The sequence below is a fragment of the Montipora foliosa genome, chromosome 10 (assembly GCF_036669935.1).
Source record: "Montipora foliosa isolate CH-2021 chromosome 10, ASM3666993v2, whole genome shotgun sequence".
NCBI lineage: Eukaryota > Metazoa > Cnidaria > Anthozoa > Scleractinia > Acroporidae > Montipora > Montipora foliosa.
In genome coordinates, this window is record NC_090878.1 from 29,931,234 (window position 1) to 29,953,733 (window position 22,500).

The window sequence follows — 22,500 nt, forward strand, 5'->3', positions numbered from 1 at the left end:
TGATCGATTTCGTCTGTGTGGTTTCGTACCGAACATAAAGGGCTTTCTGAAGGCATCATGCATAGCTGGCCTCTTTTATTGGTAAAATTACTTCTAGGATAAAGCTATTACTGTTCAGCGAAAAAAAGGATTCCGTATCACAGGGTCTACCGTTCACTTTTGTTTAACAAGTCTATTGCCAGTGTATACTAGTAACGAAAAAGGGTATGATGTGATTCACACATTGGCTGTAGAGCACTTTTATTTCAAAAGATATCCACTAGAAGGGTTCCCATGAAATCTATCTAAGCTGTCTCCTTGGTAATGAAAATGGACCCACATAAGGATGGAGAAGAACTCTGACAAAGGTGAGAATTGAACCCCATCAGATCCACCCAAAGTTATCAATGAGTACATAATATTATGGTAAATGTACCACACCTGTGATTTGTCCGCTTCAATTTGGGTAAAATCCTGTCCAGAAGATCAAACTTGCCAGCGACTCTCACAATATCGGGGCTGTTTGAGAAAAGAAATTAAATTATCTGAGACAGGCAGCATCTTTAGCTTAGAGCTGGCATGACAAAAATCTCCGAAAACCCCCCTGAAATGTACAGTACTTTTAGTTCTGCGCCTGCAAAAAGCATAAATGGCAGAGTATATGCCTCAAGTCAAAAACACATCATGGACATATTTTTCGTTCATCAACAATTTTTCAGGCCTTTTAAGAAAATGAAAGAGAAGCAGGATTTCGATGGGAAACTCATCTGAATTTACGTGTCCACTATAATTTTATCACGTTCCTTGTCTGATTTAACGAGTAACAGTCTGTTCAGACAGGGAGCACGTCCAGGTGTTACCGAGTAGGTTAGAGGCTGTGTCCTTCAAGTTCCTGCATTCATACTAGCACAGAAAATTGAACCTGTTAGACCTGCCAGTCAGACATATTTCTACTTGCACAACTACAAACAGGTACTATACATACTCATATCCCAAAATACACCCCAGCTTACCCTTGAACAATTCCTGAGTGGAAGCCCAAATGTTCAGCCATCGATTCCTATGGTGACAAACAAGAAGAGCACAGGAATACTTTACAATTTTGTTAAGTTTATGACTGGTAAATGCTGATGATAGTTTGTGGCGGTCAAGGCTGATAAATGACGGCAAATACTAGATAGACATCGGTGATGGGTGATAAGAAAGAAAAAAAAATGCTTCTGGTTGTTGACGTGAACTAAGAAAACAACATCATTGCAGTTTAAGTGCTCTTAACCTCCACTGTTTCTTTGGTGACATAAATCTCTTAGCCTAAAACAATCGCACCTTTGGATTTCACTTCCAAATTTCACAATGCACCGTTAAAATTTAACGAAAACAGAAGCAGCTTGTCCCAAAACCAAGGTAGTGATTGCATGAGACTCTAACCGAGATGATGTCACAAACGTTTTCCCGTTTAAAATTTTTCTCAACTTAAAAGCAAAGCAGTTAATGCTTTCACCTAGGGGTAGACCCCTGCCTCTTACTAGTTGAGCCCTGGGACAAATGCTGATTTTGTTAGTTTTAAACAACCAGACCTGTGTAGCTTTTTAGAGGCAAAGACAAAAGGATTTGAACAAAAATAATAAACGTGTCATATTGCCTAAATTCGACTATAACACATTTAGAGGTCTGGAGCACTTTAATTTAATGGAGAAAGGCAAAGGAACCTGAAAAATGGGTTTTCAGCTTCTTTGGGAATGCTTCCACATGTGTTACCACCATAACCTGTAATAGTCTTCAAAATTATCGTGTAGGGTTGGATGTGTTTAAATGGGAATAATAAAATGGGAGGGGGCTACAGGGAACTGATTCTGCAGGAAACGAGGTACTTATGCTCAGTGGTCAGATGAAGCTGTGTTAGTGTCTGGTTTTCTCCCATCAAAGTTAACTTTTAGTAAATCATATCACACCTCTGCAGAGCCCGAGGGAGAAAGGGCATTGAGTGGGATTAGTGAATAATTATATTGGCAGACACAGTTATTCTGACCTCGATATGTTGGAACAGAAAAGGGTGATTGCAAATCTTTCTCAGCTGCATAATTGTGTTCATCAAAGTCTTGGTTCCTCCACGACCCTAAGTATGCAAAAACATCAGTGACAAAGATACACAACAGACCAACTCACAGAACAATGTGATTAATTTGGCTCTTGTTTCAACACACCCCCCTCTCATACACATGTACATTAACCCACTGACTCCTAGGAGTGGGCTAAATCGATTTTGTTGTCTAACACTAGATAATTTTATCCGTCAATGGGAAGGGGGGGGGGGTGGGGGGTGGGTGGTTTTATTTATTTATTTATTTGCGATGTTTATACAGGCAATCCAATTCAGCAACGCTGGTTTAAACGGAGGCCTGTTTTAGGGGTTTAGGGTTAGGGTTCAGGCATTTCAGGAGTCAATGGATTAAAAAACCCTTCGCCATAGGAATGGCTTTTGTAAGAGACATGTTTATTTATGTACTTGCTCATTCCCTGAGTTTATCATTTGATTAGGGAAAGCAAATTTGTAAACTTCCAATGATCATAAACATATCTATTCAAGTGGGAATGATTAGAAGAAAAGTTCACCAAGGCAGCAGTTGGTGTGTGTACCTCATAAAGGTTAAAGGTAAAGTCACTTTATTCAACATCGGTAGTTCCTTCAGCTACGAAGCTGGTATCAATGGAAGCCGACAGTGCGCCCTTTACCCCCCTCCCCTCTGTCACTGCTCCATTTTAAGGGGATTTAAAGCTATAGCTACACGGACCAGAGGAAAGTCAAAACAGACGTCGAAGTCACCGAGAATCGAACCGGGGACCTCTCGCTCCGAAAGCCGCGCACTTGCCATCTGAGCCACGTCAAGCATAACTGTTCCAGGTCCTACTATCAAACCCCACTCATTGAGATATTTAACTCTGGTGGTGTTAGCGAAAACCTGGGTAGCTCTAGCACATTAAGTAGACCTGTGATACACAAGTGAGTGGCTCCCAGGGTGAACTGATGTGCTGAAGGTTGGCTTCAAAAAATAATCATGCATTTAAGTGATTTACCCAGTGTGGCCAAATGTTTCAATCTGTTGCAGCATTAATTATTTGGCAAATATTCCTTGACCATGGGCGGTTTTCATTTACCATGTCGCCTCTAGGGTTGTCCACATTATGCCGGCATAATTTTGAGCATAATAGTGAGGCATGAGCTTCGAGAATTATGCCAGTATAATAGTAAGAAAAATTTCCGGAAATTTGTCAAAATATTGACAATAAATAAATAAATAAATACATCGGAATTAGGTACAATCTCGAAACTGGGATTCCCGATTTGCTGTGGAGAAATATATGTGACAATCGATTGCCCAGACTTCACCACAGGAAACAGGCGTGGCACGTGGAGTGAATGGGAGTGTGGGACTTATATTTTTATGTAAAAAATGAGTGATCCGGGAGAAAATGTTTGAGCATAATAGTGAAAATGGTGAGCATAATGTGGACAACCCTTGTCGCCTCATGCCTTATGGGGGCATTGTGCCAAGCTGACAACTTGTCTCAGGTTGATATGCTACAATGGGGATGTATAGTACATAACTTACATATACAGTCTACCAACAGAGATTGACCCAGTTGGTGGGTGTCCCATAAGGTTATCAACTAGTGTGACAACATTTCACTTACATCTTAAAACCTCAAGGACCAAGTTGGGACAGCGAAGTATTGTCAAGATGAAAAAAAGGGAAATGTTGCCTTGCTAAGTACAAGTTAATGTAAATGCTCAAATTAGCGCCCAGCAAACAAGCGCCCCGCTTCGAAATAGCACCCCTCCTAAGGCTTAAAATTTGGAATAAGTTTCGGTACTCAGTACGACATACGAGACATACAGTACTTTTAATTAATTTGACATCACAAAACGTCTCACAATGGCAAAGGCATTGTTAGAACTGTTCTATTGAAGAAATACAGCACAATACATCTTTGACAGGCAACTCTAAAACGCCTTGAGAACATTCAAACGTTTCACAAGAAGTAATTTTCTATGACGTTTTTTGAATTTTGATATGTCACAGTTTGGGTTACTGGTAACTAGAAATAGAGATGGTGTCAATTTCAGGCCAAAAATTGATAAATTAAATAAGTGCCCCCCTCTCTTAGGGCGCCAATTCGAGCGTTTACGGGTACATCAATAATGTTATTTATGGCTATTCCCATCCCTACAGTATTGACCATGCTGCCATACTCTTAACTTAGCAATAGTTTACGGTAATTTATGCTGTCTACCTTTTTGTCCTTTTCAGAGCCATCTGTGAGCAGCACACCTGCCTTGTGCATGTGATTATAAAGAATCCGCTGAAGGGTTGACATGTCACATTTGATAACATACTCCACCTTAAAAGCAATAAGAGACAAAACTGGTTATTGGTCTCCAAGAAGCCCCCAAATATGTACAGAAACAATATTCTATTAGCAATTTCTTTTAGCAACACATTTTAGGATTTCAACAACAGAAAACACCTATCCACAAGTGTTAAGCCACTTTGGTCTCCATAAGAGCATCAGCTGCAATCCTAACATTTAACAATCCATCTTTTGTCCACAGGTTAAGTCACATCTTTGGTAGAAGTGTACCAACAATATCAGCCCTTTTAAGCAGGCATGGACAACTGACTTAGTATCCAAAAGTTTTGGCAACACTAGAACCCTCTTGGTACATGTAATAATTAAGGAAGTACCGGTAAGCATCATTATTTACTCTTGGATTTTTAGACTTCGCTAGTAGCTAATACCTCCAAGCATTGAACAGAACAACTTCAAAACTTTTGCTGGAGGCAAACCAGTTGGCTATTTACAAGTGCAGCCAGGAAATTGAACCACCCAGAACAAATTCAACAAGTGGTCAGAACGTGTCTTGAACCCAGGATCCCTGGATCACCAGGCAAGCACCCTCACCACTGGGCTACACTGTCTCCTGCAATCACTTGTGATGGATGATTCATTTTGCCTTCACACTGCAATACACTACCGCAGAAGAAGGGCACACAGTCGTTTTTAGTACTTACTCCTACTCGTGCAACATGCATGTATTGGTTGAAGGGGACTTGGGGTCTTCCTGAGCCAAACGACTAACACCTACAATTCAAGTCTCAAACTGAAACTCTCTATTTCTTCCTTCATGTTACTTCTCTTTCTTGCTTAGATCCTCCGCAGTTTCTTTTATTTTTCTATTGATCTCGCAATTTTGTAAAACCCTCTTTTGCAGTAATCGCAATATCATTATATTAGCAGACTAGTCACACTTGCTAAAGTTTTTAACTATCTGCAGGCCAGTCTGGTCAACTGGAAGAACTTGAACTTCCACTAATTTAGCTTAAAAACACACGACAGCTTATCAAAGACAAGTTGTCTAATTTACTTATCCCACAAAAACATCAACAAGGTTTCAACCAAAACAGCCCTGGTCTTCACAGAAATAGCTATGGTATTTATATTTTTTCTTTTACCTTCTCTGGTAATTGGGATTCAACTTCTTTCTTCAGACGACGCAACAAGAATGGACGCAACACCTAAAGAAAGAGCAGGAGAACTTAATTCATCTCAGCTTTCAATAATGCTGTTTTGCATGTGATGTCATTGTGGCCATGTTGGATGGCAAGAACAATAACATGTCTCTCCGCTGGGAACTAAACTTCGTTATTGTGCAAATTCTGCAAAACGAAATTGTATTGTAGTGCCATTTCAACATGGACACCGTACATGTGTCACAAGGGTGCAAACCAATAATATCTTGCAATATATTAGGTTTGATCTTGACAAAAAGGGAGAAAGCCAGACTGTACAATAAAGGACTATTGCTGAACTAAATTCTTCAGTGATCACAACAAATGTTTCGATCATAATGGCAACCAGTCTTAAAACAAAATGTTCCAGGTTTCCTATCAAACCCCACTCATGAAGATAGAATCTTTTGTGGTGTTAGTGAAATCCTGGGTAAGTTTTGCACACTGCCAACGCCTGACATTCACTGGATTTCAAACAGGTCTATAAAGTGTGCCATCGAATGTGGACTTAAACAAAAAAAACTGTCTTTTATACAGTGCAGCAACATTAATCACTCAAGAAATCAGCACTGAAGCTACTTCTCAACATTTCTCAGGTAATGACTGTGACACAAAGAAATAGCATGAAAACTCAATGTACATGTATTTTGGCTTTCCATGTTATATCTTACAATAAATAATTATTATACTTAGTTTGAACTTCATGAAAAGGAAGAAAGCCAGTCTGAACAACAAAGGACGGTTTTATACACCTGTCAAACACAGAGCTATAATAATTGGCCTTGCGCACGATGTTGCTTATCACTGTGATATTCTATGATTTACTCAAGTTTGGTTATGTTTTATTGTCCACAGATGCCCACTTAGTTTGTGATTAGTCCAAATGTGTGTTGACAGAAGACAAAACTTTTGGTATTTTCAAGCTAAAGGCACATTAATTTTACCAGCGCGAAGGGAGACTTAAATTAATTTTTAAAAACACTCACAAATCCGCACTTACGGCGTAACAAACAAGTTGATCGTGCCTTTCGTGCCCTTTGAACAGGGAATCCAAATATCGTGCATTTCGTGCCTTGTTCTCGTTCACCGATCGTGCCTATGAAGTCTTGTTATCGTTCCATGATTTCGTGCTTTTCGTGCCTTCGTTTGTACACCGTTCCTTTCGTGCCTTAATTTGCATATTTCATACATCGAGCCCTTTATCGTTCCTTTCGTGCCCAGATTTTTCGCGCGAAAGCCGTCGCGTTTATAACATTTGCTGTAACTCCCATTTGATGCCAAAAAAAAAAAGACAAAAATAAAAGTAATGAATGGAAAATCATGTCTCAGTATTTTCTTTTGGTAATCCCATTGAACAGTTATACAATCTGCGTTTCCCTGCACGACGCCGCAAATGCAGTAAGTACTCGTAGTATAAAAGGCTGAACACTGTCAAACAGAAAGAGTTGCCGCAAGATCAAGAAGTTTGCACGAGGTGAGTTTTGTCCCTGTCTTCGCTTTAAAAGAAAACTTCTCACTTACTTTGCTTAACTATTTGCTAAACTTCATTTAATATGATAAAGATGAGCTGAGATTGTTTCTGCATGCAAAGCGACTTTTAGAAACCCAATTTAGCGCTTATCGGAAATTTAATCTCGGCTGCAACAGGCAATCAAAATTATGGTTGGATTGCTAAAATCTTTTCTCGCAAACCTCGATTGGCATTTAGTGTGCTTTCGATTGGGAAATCCGGATTTAGATCTTAAAATCCGGATCTTTTGACGTCCTTAATCTACAGAACGGTCGATTTGTAAATTACGGCGGATTCTCGGGTAACTCAACGATCAATTCGCCCGACACTTGATGTAATGATATCGCTGGGAATAATTCAGACAAAGAAACAAGAGGTCCAATGGTAAACAAACAGCCCAACAGAACACAATTTTCATGAATGTCTTCTCGAACGTTTCTTGTATCGGCCCGGTTCCGGTTTTGGGCGCGATTGAGTATTTCTTTGGCGTAAGCCTGCGAGCGCAGGTTATGGTCATGTGGGCACGAAAGGATCGGGCACGATGGGCACGACAGCTGAGAACGATAAGGCACTATTTGCTCTTAAGGAACGAAAAATGGAACGCATTTGACGAAGTGGGAACGATAGGAACGATAAGAACGGGAACGAAAGGCATCATTTAGACCACAAAGATGAATTTTTTGGGTGGTAAGTCAGCGTGACATTGTAAACAAGACCTTTTATCTTTAACCCTGCTTTCAAGAGAAAAGAACTGACTCGTAACGGTAAACACGATCTATGTGCATGGATTTTTTGCCACGATCTTCGTCTACTTTTCTTTTAATACGAAAATTAAGAGGATTAAGTCCGGAGCGTTTTTCACTAAGCAGAGGGAAGTTTTTGAACCTGGCTTTTTGCGGACTCTGATCTCGATTGCCCGGGTGCTTGGCAATAAACAACCATCATTTACAGATTGCACATACTTTCTACAATATTTTCCCAAAATTTTATGACCCTAACCTTACTATAAGCGCCAAAATTGAGAGTTTTCTAATGTCACTCAAAATGTTACGCGAGTGGTAACCAACATCATGCGCAAGGCCAATTGTTATTTAAGTGTAGTTGTAAGAGTCTTAGGCAAGAGGAGTAATGGCAAATTGCTTGTCACACAACATTTCTGGGGTTACAGGAAAATTTGGTTTTATCGAGCGTTAGCCCTTCGCTCTGATGAATGGCTAACGCTCTGAATGTCAGCTTTCCAAATCATTCACAGTGGTAATTAGACCTTTATAAACACATTTTCCTGTTTCACTCTCTCACCGACGCAGCACCACAGTTTCTTTAGGAACTAGAACTTTTATATCTGGGGTTATGTGGAGACAACAATGTTGTAGTGGTAGTGGTCTGTGTGCTGGATTCCCATCCTCAGGGTTTGAAGCCTACCTTAATCGTGTTGTTTCCTAAGAAAAGAAACTTTGCCTGCCTCTGACTGCCTCTCTTCACCAAAAAGTATAAATGAGTAACATACAGCTGGGTGCTCCGTTACCCTATAAATGGACCAGCATCCCACATTCAGGGCAGGATGGGGGGGGGGGGGGGGGTAGCAACACTCTCAGTTGCTTTATGCTACCTGAAACTGGGATAAGGCCCCTGGGAAGTGTGAGCCCCAGAGGTTTGTATGAACTTTGCTTTTTTGTAGTGATACATGTATGTCAATGGGCAGGAACACTGTAAAAAACCTACAAGGATGTAAAGTCTAACCTTGTGCAAACGGCGGATAATCAAGATGGTCTCCTCTTCATTCAGCTCCACCTGTCAGTATCATACAAAATGAAATAATGTCTATATAATTAACAATTATTCGTCTCAGGCTCAGTGATTATCAGTGAATATTCACCGATAATCACTGAGCCTGAGGTGAATAATTGTTTTAGTATAAATACACAGGCGATTATTTCAAAAAAGAGAAAAAAAACATTTCAACACTAAAATCATCTTCACTTACAGTGGCGAAACGACTACTGGCAGCCATTTTGTCCGTCGAGATGATTATCGGCTGATAATCCGAGGTAGGGAGCCAATGAGAGCGCCCGATTTTGTACAATCACCTTTGTACTTATACTAACAATGATTAACAAAAGTCTCAAAAACAAAAAGCAGGACATGGGCTTACATATACACTGTAGCCCACCCCAACAGAGCGGCTAGAGTGATCATCCAAAATTCCATTAACTTGGAACCTGGTAAGGCAAGTACAGTGTACACTGCATTCAGCATATCAAAATGTCCTATTCAACATAACCAACAAGGCTTGTAGCCCTTCAAACCCCGTACAAAATACTGACAATTATTGCCGGGAAGGCCTATGAAGGGCAGAGTTATTGTTCCTCTTGTCATTGTACAGGCACAACATTAAAAATGGTCAGTTGTGACTGTGGTAAGCAAAGAGGAGAGATTCAAATTCTTCTCACTGTAGGTTGAAGAAAGGACTGTAAATCTTGGTGTTTGTAGAAGGTATTATGTTAGAATGAAGTGCTTTGATGCATTTAACCATGTCTTGTGGTTTATCAACTGCTTCTCACAGTATGGGAGTTTAGGTTCATACAATAACCAAGCTTTTTCATGGGAGAGGTCCATCCCAAGACATACACTTTTGTCATGAACTGCATGTACATTTAATTAGAAGCACACTCAATTTTGACATCCAACACCAAGTGAAGGTTTAAGTCTAAGCATTCATTTTTGCTACCTGTTTCTGGAAATAAGGCAAGTATGAGGGTAAGTGAGCACTATTTTTTTGGCGAGGGTAAACCTCTGCTGTTTCTCTTTGCTTGAGGGATAATGTGGTTTGGACGATGCTAGTCTGTATTCCTAGATGCAAGTGATGCTGTAGGGAGAAGAGTAAGTGGCTACTTCATGATGCTAATCAAAATCGCCACAGATCTAATTACATTCATGATCTCATGTTCTCAGTTCTGACTCCCAGATGTGGTGTCAACTGTGGGTTGAGTTAATTCCCTTCCCTTTATTCCAAGATGATTGTTTTTCTTTGGCTACTCAGTTCTTCCCTCTGCATAAAAAATAATCACTGAAGCCTAATTGACCTTTTCTCCTGTCATAGCGAATGGTGCATTGAACCATTGCTCAAAAGTGCTGCATGACTTGAAGATTGTTGGAAGAAGGAAGTTCAACAAAGCCCACAGCTCTGGCAGACGGTTCTGAAAGAAAAGACATTTAAAACGGTATTTCATGGATAGAAAAATCATTTTCTTAGTCTCTTGTGTTGTTGCAGCTGATAGAATGCATCAACCAACTGTATTAAATCTTCACATGAAAATATCTCAAAGGAATGACCAAGAGATAATTATAAACAAGCATTTTCGAGATGATGTCACAATCATCTCCAGTCCCCCTTCTGTACTTGTGTGGTTTTGTACCCCACCGGAAGTGAAATGCTGCGTCTTTTAATGGCTAAAGCTAGGGGAAAACATTTTTTGCAGTTGTTATCACAACAATGGCAAGGCCGCTGCCTAAGAAAATTTTCCGGGAGCCCTTCGGGTTTCCAACATTAAAAGTTAGTAGCCCGAGTCATTTTTTCAAGAGCCCAGAAATTTTAAATTAATCCAGCTGGGATCAAATTTACAAGAAATTGCGGATGAATCAAGTAAGGTGCCCGTTCGGGCTACTTGTTCAGAAATTTGGTCGCCTGTGCTCGCAAATAAGGCACCCCAGGGGACCGTTAGGCAGCAACCTTGCAATGGGTACATTCAATCAAGCAAATAAAAAAATTCTGTCATAATTATACACTTAAATGAGTAGAATAAAATGTAGGTAACAGTAACTGCGACAAACTCATGGGGTTAATCCTGCAAAGGGGTGTCATCCCAGGAATAGTGTTACTTGAAACATGTTGAGTGCAAAATCCTGATTGCTATACATGTACATCTGACAACCAAAGGATTTACAGTGTTAACAGTGAAAATTTCAACATCAAACAGTCTTCATGGCAAAAAAATAATGTTATTAATACAATAATTTACTTTGGCTGTACCTGGAGTGGAGTTCCAGTCAGCAAAACTCTATGCGGAGCAGCATAATGCGTGTTCAGAATCTGGGTTAATTTACAGTGATGATTCTTCATTCTGTGACCTTCATCTACTACCATGTATCGCCAGCGCACCTGATGTCAACAAAATAATAATCCAACATTCTACATCCTCAAGTGCTAAACCCCATTATTTATTGTCTTTTTAGAGAAAGAGAAAGAGAAAGAGAGAGAGAGGGGACAATAACAAAGTGAAATGTGACTTATTCCCAATATTATCATCAGGTGCCACATTGTGTTGAGTAAACAAAATATTAGCCCACAATACTTGTGCAGAGCAGCCACTGAAAATAGCAAAATATTAATGATGACAGGGAGTTGTGCACGTAACATCTCCGCTAAATTATGCTACAATTACACTATCTTCAGATTGAAATAAAATTCATGGCACGAAACAAAATGATTTTGTCATTTCTTTATTTATTTTACCAAAAGTAGCAGCAAAGTGGTAACTGCTAACCCTTTTGTTTTGAAAGAGTGAAGGCGAAAAAAGAGTGAAAAAAGAGTGAAGGCGAAAACAAGTCGCAAAAAAGCGTTACTTCTCCAGATATTTTAGTCGCAAAGGGAAAAAATTCAGTCACAAATGCGACTGTATTGGGCACAATTTCAAGCCCTGAAAGATATAACACCTTGAGCTGTTTCTCTTTGACATTAGTATGACCTCAGTGGACAAATTGAATGGATAAGGACGGGCCGAAACTTTAAAGTGCAACTGAACCTTTCAGCAACAGCCAATAATTGGTGAAATCCATGATATACAGGTAATTTTTAAAGAATTAATTTCTCCTGATATTTTTACTGTATGATGGATTCCGAAAACCATGGTTCTATCCAAGGACTGGAATCAGATCAACCTACATGTATCAGAAAACATGGAATTTCAACAAACTTGTGAGCAATACAGCTGTGATCTATTTGAAGAGAATTTCAACAATAAAATCGCTGATAAAGCTGGTCAAAATTCTTTTGCATTTCACTCGGTCCAGTCTTGTAAGAAGAAAAAAAGAACCTCAAATTCAGGAAGGGTGCAAAAAACAAATTAATTTTTAAGAAATGTGCATAACCAATTAATTTTTTTGTACCCAGTATGTTGCTTTGAGAGATGTATAGATTAAAAAAAAAAAAGAACTGTAACATTAGGGTCCAGTTGCACTTAACTACAGCTGTATAGCCCCAAAATTCGCAAAGCTCAGGAATTTACACTGCTCATTAAACTTCCAGAGAACAGTGAAGTGAGAGCTTTTTAGGTAAGGTAAGCTGTTGTCTGAATCACAAGGGCATTCAGCTCCGCATGTTGCCTCCCTCATACTCTCTGATCAAAAGAAAACAATTTGATTAGTCAATCTGGGGATGCCTCTGGACAGTGGCTGTTGTTTGCTAAACAAATCTACAATACACACAAAAAAATCATGCACTGGTGAATTCAACCACCTCTCTCTTTTGCTGCTAAATTCAATAAAAAAAGAGATACTAATAATTCTTGTTAACACCTTCAAGATTTCATGTTTCATCCCATAGTTATGACACTTTCATTTAAGGTGGATATACCTTTGACAGAACTGATTTATCTTTCATCACATATTCATAAGTGGTAAGGACTACATTGAACTTTCCAACACGTATTTGGGAGGCCGCTGAGCGACGCATGTTTGGTGAGCCCTGAGAAAAAAAAACACAATAACTTAATTACCATGATAGCATTTTTGTCAAAAAGGTTATAATTTACTGGGGAGATTCAATTTGGAAAATGCAAGCTCCTGTTGAAGAAGAATAGAAGTACAAACTTTAGGGAAAGTGCTCTGAGGACAAGGGCATTGAGAAACAGTGACCAGTTCTTTATACTTTTGAAGCCTACCGTTAATTCCAGCCTTTTACCTGCAAAAGGTAAATTACTACCTTTTACTTCAGCCAATTACTGGTTTATTTATCTGTGAATAATATGCACTTTCCCCCTGCTGAAACAGCTCCAAAAATTGAGCTATAATAATGATTATTATTCACTAAATTTGTTGATAAACAATCATTGGTTTTTAATTGAAAAGTAAAAGCCTGAACCTATATAGGGGTAATGATTTCATTCCACTAATAAATTAACCTCTCTATTAAAATGAACAACTGATCAACAACTCAAAAGTAATAATAATTTATAGTATACTTTTCATTTGTCCCAGGATGTACACTGTAGTCACTTGTGATGAAAATCATGACATTTCAACTGCTTAATTCAAGTCCTCATCAGGAGCAATCAAGATAATATTATTATTATCAAGTGACTACATTGTGAGACAAAATTTGTCATTTAATGGCGGATACACTTTATTGTTATCTTTACTTCCATGATAACTAACTGCAACCTTCAGGAGTCAATGGGTTAAAAAAGAGTGCAGTTTACATTGTAATTAATGTTGCCGCACACCACATCATACCTTGTAGCTCACAACAATGATGGATGGTGCCCACTTCTCAAATTCCAATAACCAGTTTGATAATGTTCTGCCAAGAAAACAAAGGAAATCATACATTTTATTGGATATAATTATACATGAACGAGTGGGGACAAAAACATATCAACTTCATTGACCTATTATTTATAGATGACTTAAAGTAACAATCAGAAGCAGACTGTTTTTTTTTAGAATCTAAATCTATTTGGTGGGGATAATGCAATGGAATGTGGCACAAAGAAATGTAGAGTGATGACACAACATTGAGGATAACAAAATTGAGATGCCGTATATACTGAGGGCAGTGGCTACAAGAACATGTACTTGGGAATGTACTTCCGCACAGGGACGGGGGAGCGTATTTTGTATCGGGGAAGGGGGGCGGGGGAGGGACTAACAAGCAGTTCCCCCAGCCACGCCATGCCTGCTTCCCCAATAGCATTTGGCAGTAGCAGTAGTGCTAATGAATAATCACAAGCAAAATAATTCAACTGCACCAAAAATGGTCTTTACTGTCTCTAAAGATAAAAACATACACAGTATACCACATGTAACAAGAGCCTTAACTAATAAATATTAATTGTAAAATTAACACTCAGATTACCCATACATGTAAATTAATATCCAATCAAAATGAAATAAAATTTGAGTTAAGGGGTAGCAGTTTTGAAATAAAAGCACTTATGATCATGCCAAACTTACAAAGTAAAGGAAAATTTTACTTACGAGAGGGGTACGATTACCAAAAAAGGGCCATTGAGTTTCTTGATCTCAATCAGGTATGCAAACAGGGCAATTGTTTGAATGGTTTTTCCAAGACCCATCTCATCAGCGAGGATACCATTCAGGGCGTTGTTGTGTAGGGAGACCAGCCACTCAAGTCCTCGTAACTGAAAGAAAAAAATTTCATGATGCCACAAAACCAGGGATGCTTGGAAGCAGGCCTTAAAACCACCCTAATTAATTGACATAATTTCATGTAAAATCAATCACACACAAGAATGCTGTTTTGTTGTCAAATGCAGTGAACATTTTTGTTCCAAATTTACCCCTTCTATGACACAGACACAAATTATCCCTCTACTAGTAGTGAAAAACGAGAGAAGTGATAACATACACTTTTAAGCTGTTCAATACATGCACTGAAACACTGACCAAAATCATTCTTGTTAATTAAAGTATGTGTACATTACACTGTATAGTGAACATTATATTCATTACATGTACCTGATATTCTTTGAGATGGCCTCCCACCAGAATAGTTGGCTGCTCAGTAATGTCTTCCTGGAAACTATGTGCAATATTGTAATACTGACGGCTTTCCATGGCTGCTGGATCATCGATTCTGAGATGAAGTACACTTGTCAGTCACAATACTTGAGATCAAGGGTGAAAAAGTACATTCAACATGAGACTATAAAATAAAAGACATGTACTTGAACTACTGAAAGAAGATTGTTCACATTTACAGAAAGTACATCATCACAATTATGAACATTTACTTACTTACAACCAATTGACTCCTGGGAGCGAGACTTAATAGATTTTACTCAGTCAAATGCCAGACAATTATTTTTACTCCTCAAAGGGGGTCACTGTAGAAGTGACACTTAATAATTTAACTCTTTCTAATGCCAGGCGAGTTCAATTGTCAATGGGGGATGGTGCAGTGCTCTTATGTCTACCAGTTAACCCTTTAACTCCCAAGATCTGATTAGTAATTCTCCTTTCTAGCTGCTATACATTCCCTTTTATTTTAGTTAAGAGAATTTGAGTTTGATCAAAATAACACCATCTGACTGACAAGTTAATTCATCCTCATCACCTGTCTGCTGAATAGTGAATTGATATTATAAGGAGAAGTTACATACTAATCTCTTCTGGGAGTGAAAGGGTTAAGTAATCAAGACAACCAGAAGCTGTAGAACTAAAAAACCATAGAGAGTGTAGTTGTGAGAGACTGAAGAACCTACTTCGGAATCAGTAAGGAGCCATTATTCTCAGTGCTCCAGAGAAAGAATGATGGCCTCTGGAAATGAGAATGGCTTCAGAATGATAATAAATTCTGACTTGTGGCAACAATATTTTGCCCTTACAACTCACCTCATCTCACAATAATAATATGTTTAACAAGACAATAACTATTACCATGCATGAAAACAAAAACAATAGCTCTTACTCTTCTTCCTGAATATCCTCCTCATCCTTTCCATATTCTTCTCTTTTCTTTTCCTTTTCTGTTTTCTTTTCAGCAGCTTCCTTTTCCATATCTACTCCTTCAACATCATCACCATCACCATCTTCCTCCTCATCATCATCATCGGACTCCTGTTCTTGACGTGGTGCCACTTGATAGCTATAGGTATAGTACAGTAAGGAACAGTATGCAACCACTGATGCAGCAAAGTGCCAAGATACTGGAAACTACAAATAGATTCCATGTTGAAGTGCATCCAGTGCTGGAAATAATTTTTCTTCATTCACAGGACATATGTCCTTTCAGATCTTCATTTTGGTCAGACATTTGACAAATTGGACCGGACATAATTTATTGACTGACAACACCTTGAAGAAGATAACTCAAGATGTGCTGGTGAGATGTTCGGTCATCATGTCCGATCATAATGTGAAACTGGCCGGACATTTTCAAAATTTGGTCGGACAATGTCCGATGACTGATTGTTATTTCCAGCACTGGCATCCATTCAGTAATAGACTGAACAGCTGTAAGAACAATTTTGATGCCTTCTGTGGTATGTTACTGAGCAGATGCACAGCAACATGGAATCTATTTGTTTTATATAACAAAGAATGACAAGTTTTTTTACGACAACGTCAGCTACATGTACAGTATGTGCCTGTCATCTAATAGATCATAGGTGAGAACCAATCGAAATGCATGCATTATTGAGCTTATTAATAAAGTTTGTTATATTGGGGTTTTGTTGTATCAAGACTCTTTCTCATACAGTACATGTTACAGTTACAGCCTGTAGTAAATGTAGGCTCAAGAAGTTTGTTCCTTATACCAAGCACATCTTTCCATAGCAGTACGCTACATAAAAGTTAAACAGTAACCGGGCATTTTTCTCAAATTATTATCCATCATTATCATTCTTTACCACCACTGATGTAACAAGCCAATCAAGGTGCCAGAAATTGGATGGTATTTTGGAGCAACAGTATCCAATACAAATTAATGCAAGGGTTACCAAACATTTTTCAATTAACTATTGGTTCCTGCATCAGTGTGGGTTCATCAAGATTTTAAGGATGCAATATTGGTTCTTCGTTTGCAGACATTTTCCCGAGTTTTGAATGCAAACTGCTGAAGTCCCTTGCAAGAAAATTTCTTTTGCAATGCATTTGTTTGCTGACAACATCAGTGTGCACAATGGGAATACAATAATAATTATTTTCCTCATCAATGGTGCCACCTCAGGGATAAACGCATATAAACCTACATAGGTGTGCAGTCACAAAAAACAGGTGCTGCCAAACTAGCATGAATCTTGAAATCGTAAGTTAATTTTCTTACCCGGGATGGCTCTCAAGCCAAACATCCAAATCGTGAGCAACAGGCGCATCATCTCCCTTCAGGACAACTCCAGTTTCAGTGTCCACTACAGGTACATGCCGGTCACCCTCTGGAGTGTCATCATCATCAAAGTCAGACTTGCGCCGCTTTCTGTTTTCCTTCATGTGTTTCTTTCTTTGTTCTCTTTTGTGTTGTTGTACCATTTTAGTAAGACTGGCGACATACTCATCTGTCTGAGCTAGAAGGTATGCCAGACGTTTGTCCTTCTTCTGATCAATAAGTTTTCTGTAGCCTTCTTCATCTTCAGCCTATGATAATTAGAATAGACAATGCAAGGTTGGTGATGCCTCGTATGGAAAATTTCACATCAAGTCTTATATCTCATAACAGTGCACAACAAAATGTTATTTTGTCATAAACCACTTATTCAGCAAATAGTCGGTGTCACAGGGTTCTCCTTATCAGGCTGTAACCGGTAAAATTTACCGCTTGTAAGAGCACTTATCACCACCTGCAAACGCTCAGAAGTCGCTTATCCTTTGCAGAACATCCAACATTAACCAATTGCATTACCGGTTTGAAAAGGTGCCATACCTGTTGCGCTGAAAACTAGGGAGAACCCTGGTGTCATTATTTTTGTCAAAAAGGCAAGACAGTTGAAAGTAACTGAAGGACCAACTTACTCCATTCATGTATTTAGGAAATCTTTATCCTTTTATTTTTTAAAGTGAGTTTTTGATAGAAAATAAAATAAATTTCAAATTTTCTTGCATAACTCACCATAAGTCTTCTCATTCTTTCTTTCTCGATTCTCTCTTCCTCTTTCTTCTTCTCTCTGTCCGTGATGGAGTGGTAGCTCATAACAGCTCTGTTGAGTTTCACCACCTTGGACTGGATTGATCGATGGTATTCACGGAAGTCACGTGCATGCTGTAGAATAGTGTTCAGGTACTCCTGGTGCTTCTGGCGGCGTTTTCGCTCTTGTTCCATCTTCTGCTGCTTCTCAAGCCTTTCGGTGATCCTATAAGACATCAGCAGAACATGTTTTGGACACTCCTATATATTCAAAATAGTAACTTTAATCTTTTCAAGAATCAATGACATAATTTTTGTTAATTGAGAAACAATGCTTTTGTGGATGCATACAGCAGGAACAGAGATTTTGATTGGTTAATTTAAACTCAACTGTCCATTAGTTCATTTGAAATTTTGATATTTTTCATGCAACTTTTTGCATTATAAGAAAATAAAACGTCTGCATTTTTTGGGGAATTGAATTCAATGAATCTTTGTCTTAATTATTTAGAATGGAGGGTTTAAAGGTTTGAAATATTTTTCTCTGCATTATTGCCTGAACAACAACCCTCGCTTTGCTTCAATGCTTTCACACAAGTCAAAAGTAAACTGTGTTGTTTTGCAGGAAAAGTAATTTTTCACGACCTGCTGTGGCTGCCTTTTCTTGTTTTATTTCACTCCCTCCCACCAACATCCTGGAAAATATAAGCCTATTCAACAAACTGGCATTTTTTGCCTTGTGTTAACAGTACCTGCCAAGGAAACCTCTGGCACTGTGAAGAATGTTTTCCTCCTTTGTTGCTAGCTTTATGTAACCAACCCTTTGATAATACTGGCTTAAAGGTGTTTTAAGAACGGTGCCTACTAATTAAAGATATTTTTGCCCCGGTGTGTGATTATGCAGGAAACGTAGATCTTAACAAGTGTTATTGAAATCCAAAAAGAAAATCAGGGGTAACCACGTATTTTTCAAAGATAATTCATGAATATTTGTAAAAAGCTTTCAAATACAAAGCAATGTATGGCGTTCTTTCCCAAATTGAAGCTTAATTACCTCTCTTTTCTTTTTGGATACCAAGAGTACTTACTAAGATCTACTTTCTCCGGATATTTTTAAACCGCGCAAAAATATCCCTGTATTAGTAAGCATCGGCGATAGGAAATCCGAGTATCTTTAGATGCGCAGAACGTATGCGCAATAACAATAGTAGGCACCGCCCTTAAACACAGGGTTCCTGCTGGATTTAGTACATAAAATTCCAGGAGAACACGTTTTCAAGGAATGTTTGTAAGAGGATTTCTATGCCATACATCATGTTTCAGTGTTTTCTTTGCTGAAAAACCTTACCTTGATATTCTTTCCCACGTCCTGTGAGTTAAGTGCACGCACAGGCATTTTATTTTTTGCATTTAATCTTTCCCAAATAGTCAAATTCGAGCTCAATTTTTGAAATGTCTCTTTAACTTAGCATGATGCAATCTCAACAATTTCACCAAAAAAAACATTCAAGGTGTTTTCAAGCAGTTTCCACCAATTTTTTTTTTTTTTCAAGGGCTTTTCAAGTGCCCTGGAAGTCAAAAATTAAATTCCAGGGCTTTTTTAGGACTTAAAGGAGTACCACAAACCCTGTAAACACTACTAATAAAATGATCGCATGTGATACACATGTTACATGTAGGTGTGGTTGTGTACCTTGCTTCCCTGAGAGACTGCTTCTTGCTTCGTTTGTAAGCTTTGGAGTTCAATGCTGTCTCCAAAGTGGTATCTCTTCTTGTGCATGCAACCACTTCAGCTCGTAACTACAGAATTGTTATAATGATAGCTACCTTAGTATTGAGAGTGAGTTTCAATTGTAAATTGTGAGTTTCAATTGTAAAACAAAAACCAAAGTAATTACTGCCAATCAAAAAGGACGGAGACAATCCAGTAAACCAATGAAAACTCGAGGTCATTACATGTAGCCGACACAAAGAACGGGAAAATGTGCACGCATGAGCCACGATTGGTTTTGGTTTCACTCCTGATTGGTTGAAAAAGTGAAGAGAATGTTTTTTTGGGTGAACCAGTCACTGAGTGAAGTAATCATAGACAAAAGCAATAATTTGCTAATTACTTTTGACACTCAATTGAAAACCGCTCTAAAGCTTGAAAAAGTGCAGTTACCAAAAAACAGGTTAAATTCATTACACAAGATATCACTTTTTCTGAAGGCAATTTACAATTTACCAAGTGTCTGATGAAATTAATTATCAATGAAGTACTAAAATACTCCAAAACGAGGGTTCACAAACCAGAATAAGGTTTGCTCGGTAGATCCTGCACTAAACAAAAAATAACTGCAGCACACATTGCAGGTTCAAATGGCCACAGGATTACTTAGATGATTCAAGTCAAATTCTACATGTAGTACTAAACAGGGCTAATTACAAGAGAAAGAACGAATTTGTTCTTAAGAAAGGCTAACATTCAAAATGCCAGGTCACAATTTTTCTTACCATGGCAGGGCTGTCACTAATTTTTCGAGTAGGTGGGGAAATGAAAAAAGCAGCCGCGGGACAAACATTTACTGGTGTGACTGTCAATGAGAAAGGGTGGGGGAGGGGCATAAGGGTTTTGGGAAACAACACAAAATTTTCCAAACACGTTTTTATTTTAATGCAACTTTTACATGGAGTAAATTAAATGCCACTACTGTTACCTTTCTCTATGGCATTGGGAAGACTCTGACATGTTCCCAAGAGTAATTTTCCATTCTTATGTACTTTTATCATGACAAAACAGGGCTGCAACGAATTTAATCTTAACTCCTTAAAACTGATAACTCTGAGCTACTGTACTTCACTTCCACAAGATAATACTATCATAGCCCAGCATTTTCAACATTTTTTTTAAAATATCACACTCGGTGATAGTCAGTATGTTTCAATGCAGGTCAAATAAAATATGTAAGAGATATGCATGTTGTTTATTTTGGCATTTGGAAAAATTATACCCACCCTCACATAAAACAGCCCACGTGAGTCGTGACTATTGGCGTGACAAAAAAGAGACCTTGAGTACGACTGGGAACGAGTGAAAGTAGCTCGTGACGCTCGTGACAAAGAGGCAGGAGAAAAAAAAAACATGGTGGCAAGAACGCGTCAAGAACGTAACACAATTTCTCATGAACCAACCGCCGCATTGCCTTGAGAAAATAACACAACGTAACTCTCTGCTCTGATGTAGAGTATATGGACGAACCAGATTTCTGTCGGACAAAGCAATAACTGGAATGTATACAAGCCCTGTACGACTGATACGTAGTTTTTGCATGACGAGTAAACGAGTTAGTTGACGGCCCAATCAACGTTGTAAGTTTTTAGCTAACAAATCGCCGACTTTTTTGTGCATTTCTCTTTAAAGAAGACAAGTCCATGTGTGACAACTACCAGGCCACATGCATCTTGCGCTATTAAATTCGCTTAGGCATCATCCCAGTGGTCGATTTGAAAGAGAAATGTTGAAGCCCAAACGGTGATTTGTTCATTTTAACATCATCTTACCTTGAAGTGGAGCCAGAAGAGAAGAAGGAATCCAGCTTTCCTTGTTTGTCCGCTTCTGCCTTCCGTTTCTTTGATGACATATTCATGCAGAACCAGAAACTCCGAAAACAAGGGAATCCGAGTGAAACGAACACTTCGTAAAAAGCGCGCGCTTACAGGAAGATGACATTGTTGAATACTACGCGTTTTCAGTGAGCCTCACGGGGATTATAAAGTCACCTCACTTTAAAAGGTGAAAGAGGGTTCGTGTTAATAAACTATTGGTTTGTTGTTTAATTCACAATTTGTCATTTGATGTATTTTTACTTTCTGTTTTGGTTTTGTATCAAAGTAGCCGGGGCTCATACTTGCAGTAGCCGGGGGAAATCCCCGGCCCCCGGCCGTTAGTGACAGCCCTGCCATGGTTAATTCCTTTTATTAGTTTTACTAGAGGCTCATTACCTTAAAGCATTTAACTCTGGTTCAAAGCTGCAGGTTTTTGAGTTAAAAAATTTCATCATTTGGATGTAGCATACATGTACATGCAGCTCATGTATTTTCCCACATATGCAGCTTTGAACTTATCTTTGTCCATATTTGGGCATAAAATTGGTGTGCTAAAATCCCCAGCTCTGTTCCAAGGAAAAGAGTTGCAAGCTACATGTTTCAAGGTCATGTACTACTGCTTTTACTTGACACGAATTTACTAGCCATGTTTTGTGTTTAAAAGCAAAACGCAAAAGGTAAGGTTGGTTAAGAGTTATTTGCTGAATGCCTTTAACCTTATTCATTTTACAAGTAACAAGGTTTCAAGGTTTCAAGGTTTTTATTTGCCATGATTACATATAATGTATCCAATTTAATAAACAAAATACAAAAAATTGTAAAAAAGGCGAGGAAGCCCATAAAGAAACTATAAGAGCTTATGGAGCTATGGGCTTCCTCAAATTAGACTAAGAAATTAAGTTTAAGATAGCACTAGGACGTAATACAATATATTATTAAAAAGACGAAAGAGTGCACACACACACATTTATCCACAAAAATACAAAAGCGTA

At 38.5% G+C, this 22,500-nt stretch overlaps 1 protein-coding gene across 3 annotated transcripts in view; it reads right to left on the reverse strand.

Moving 5' to 3' along the window:
• LOC137973438 (transcription activator BRG1-like) overlaps positions 1-22,500 on the reverse strand; it is a 55,766-nt gene that overhangs the window by 23,840 nt on the left and 9,426 nt on the right. For all 3 annotated transcript variants that reach the window (XM_068820242.1, XM_068820240.1, XM_068820239.1), the window contains exons 6-21: positions 19,614-19,720; positions 17,906-18,146; positions 17,126-17,433; positions 15,767-15,943; positions 14,815-14,932; positions 14,314-14,477; positions 13,570-13,636; positions 12,692-12,802; positions 11,090-11,218; positions 10,143-10,256; positions 8,800-8,850; positions 5,493-5,555; positions 4,273-4,380; positions 2,009-2,095; positions 993-1,039; positions 421-498 (exon numbers count right to left, since the gene is read on the reverse strand). In XM_068820242.1, coding sequence (XP_068676343.1) covers positions 421-498; positions 993-1,039; positions 2,009-2,095; positions 4,273-4,380; positions 5,493-5,555; positions 8,800-8,850; positions 10,143-10,256; positions 11,090-11,218; positions 12,692-12,802; positions 13,570-13,636; positions 14,314-14,477; positions 14,815-14,932; positions 15,767-15,943; positions 17,126-17,433; positions 17,906-18,146; positions 19,614-19,720 — 1,970 coding nt within the window. The remainder of the gene's footprint in view (positions 1-420; positions 499-992; positions 1,040-2,008; positions 2,096-4,272; positions 4,381-5,492; positions 5,556-8,799; positions 8,851-10,142; positions 10,257-11,089; positions 11,219-12,691; positions 12,803-13,569; positions 13,637-14,313; positions 14,478-14,814; positions 14,933-15,766; positions 15,944-17,125; positions 17,434-17,905; positions 18,147-19,613; positions 19,721-22,500) is intronic.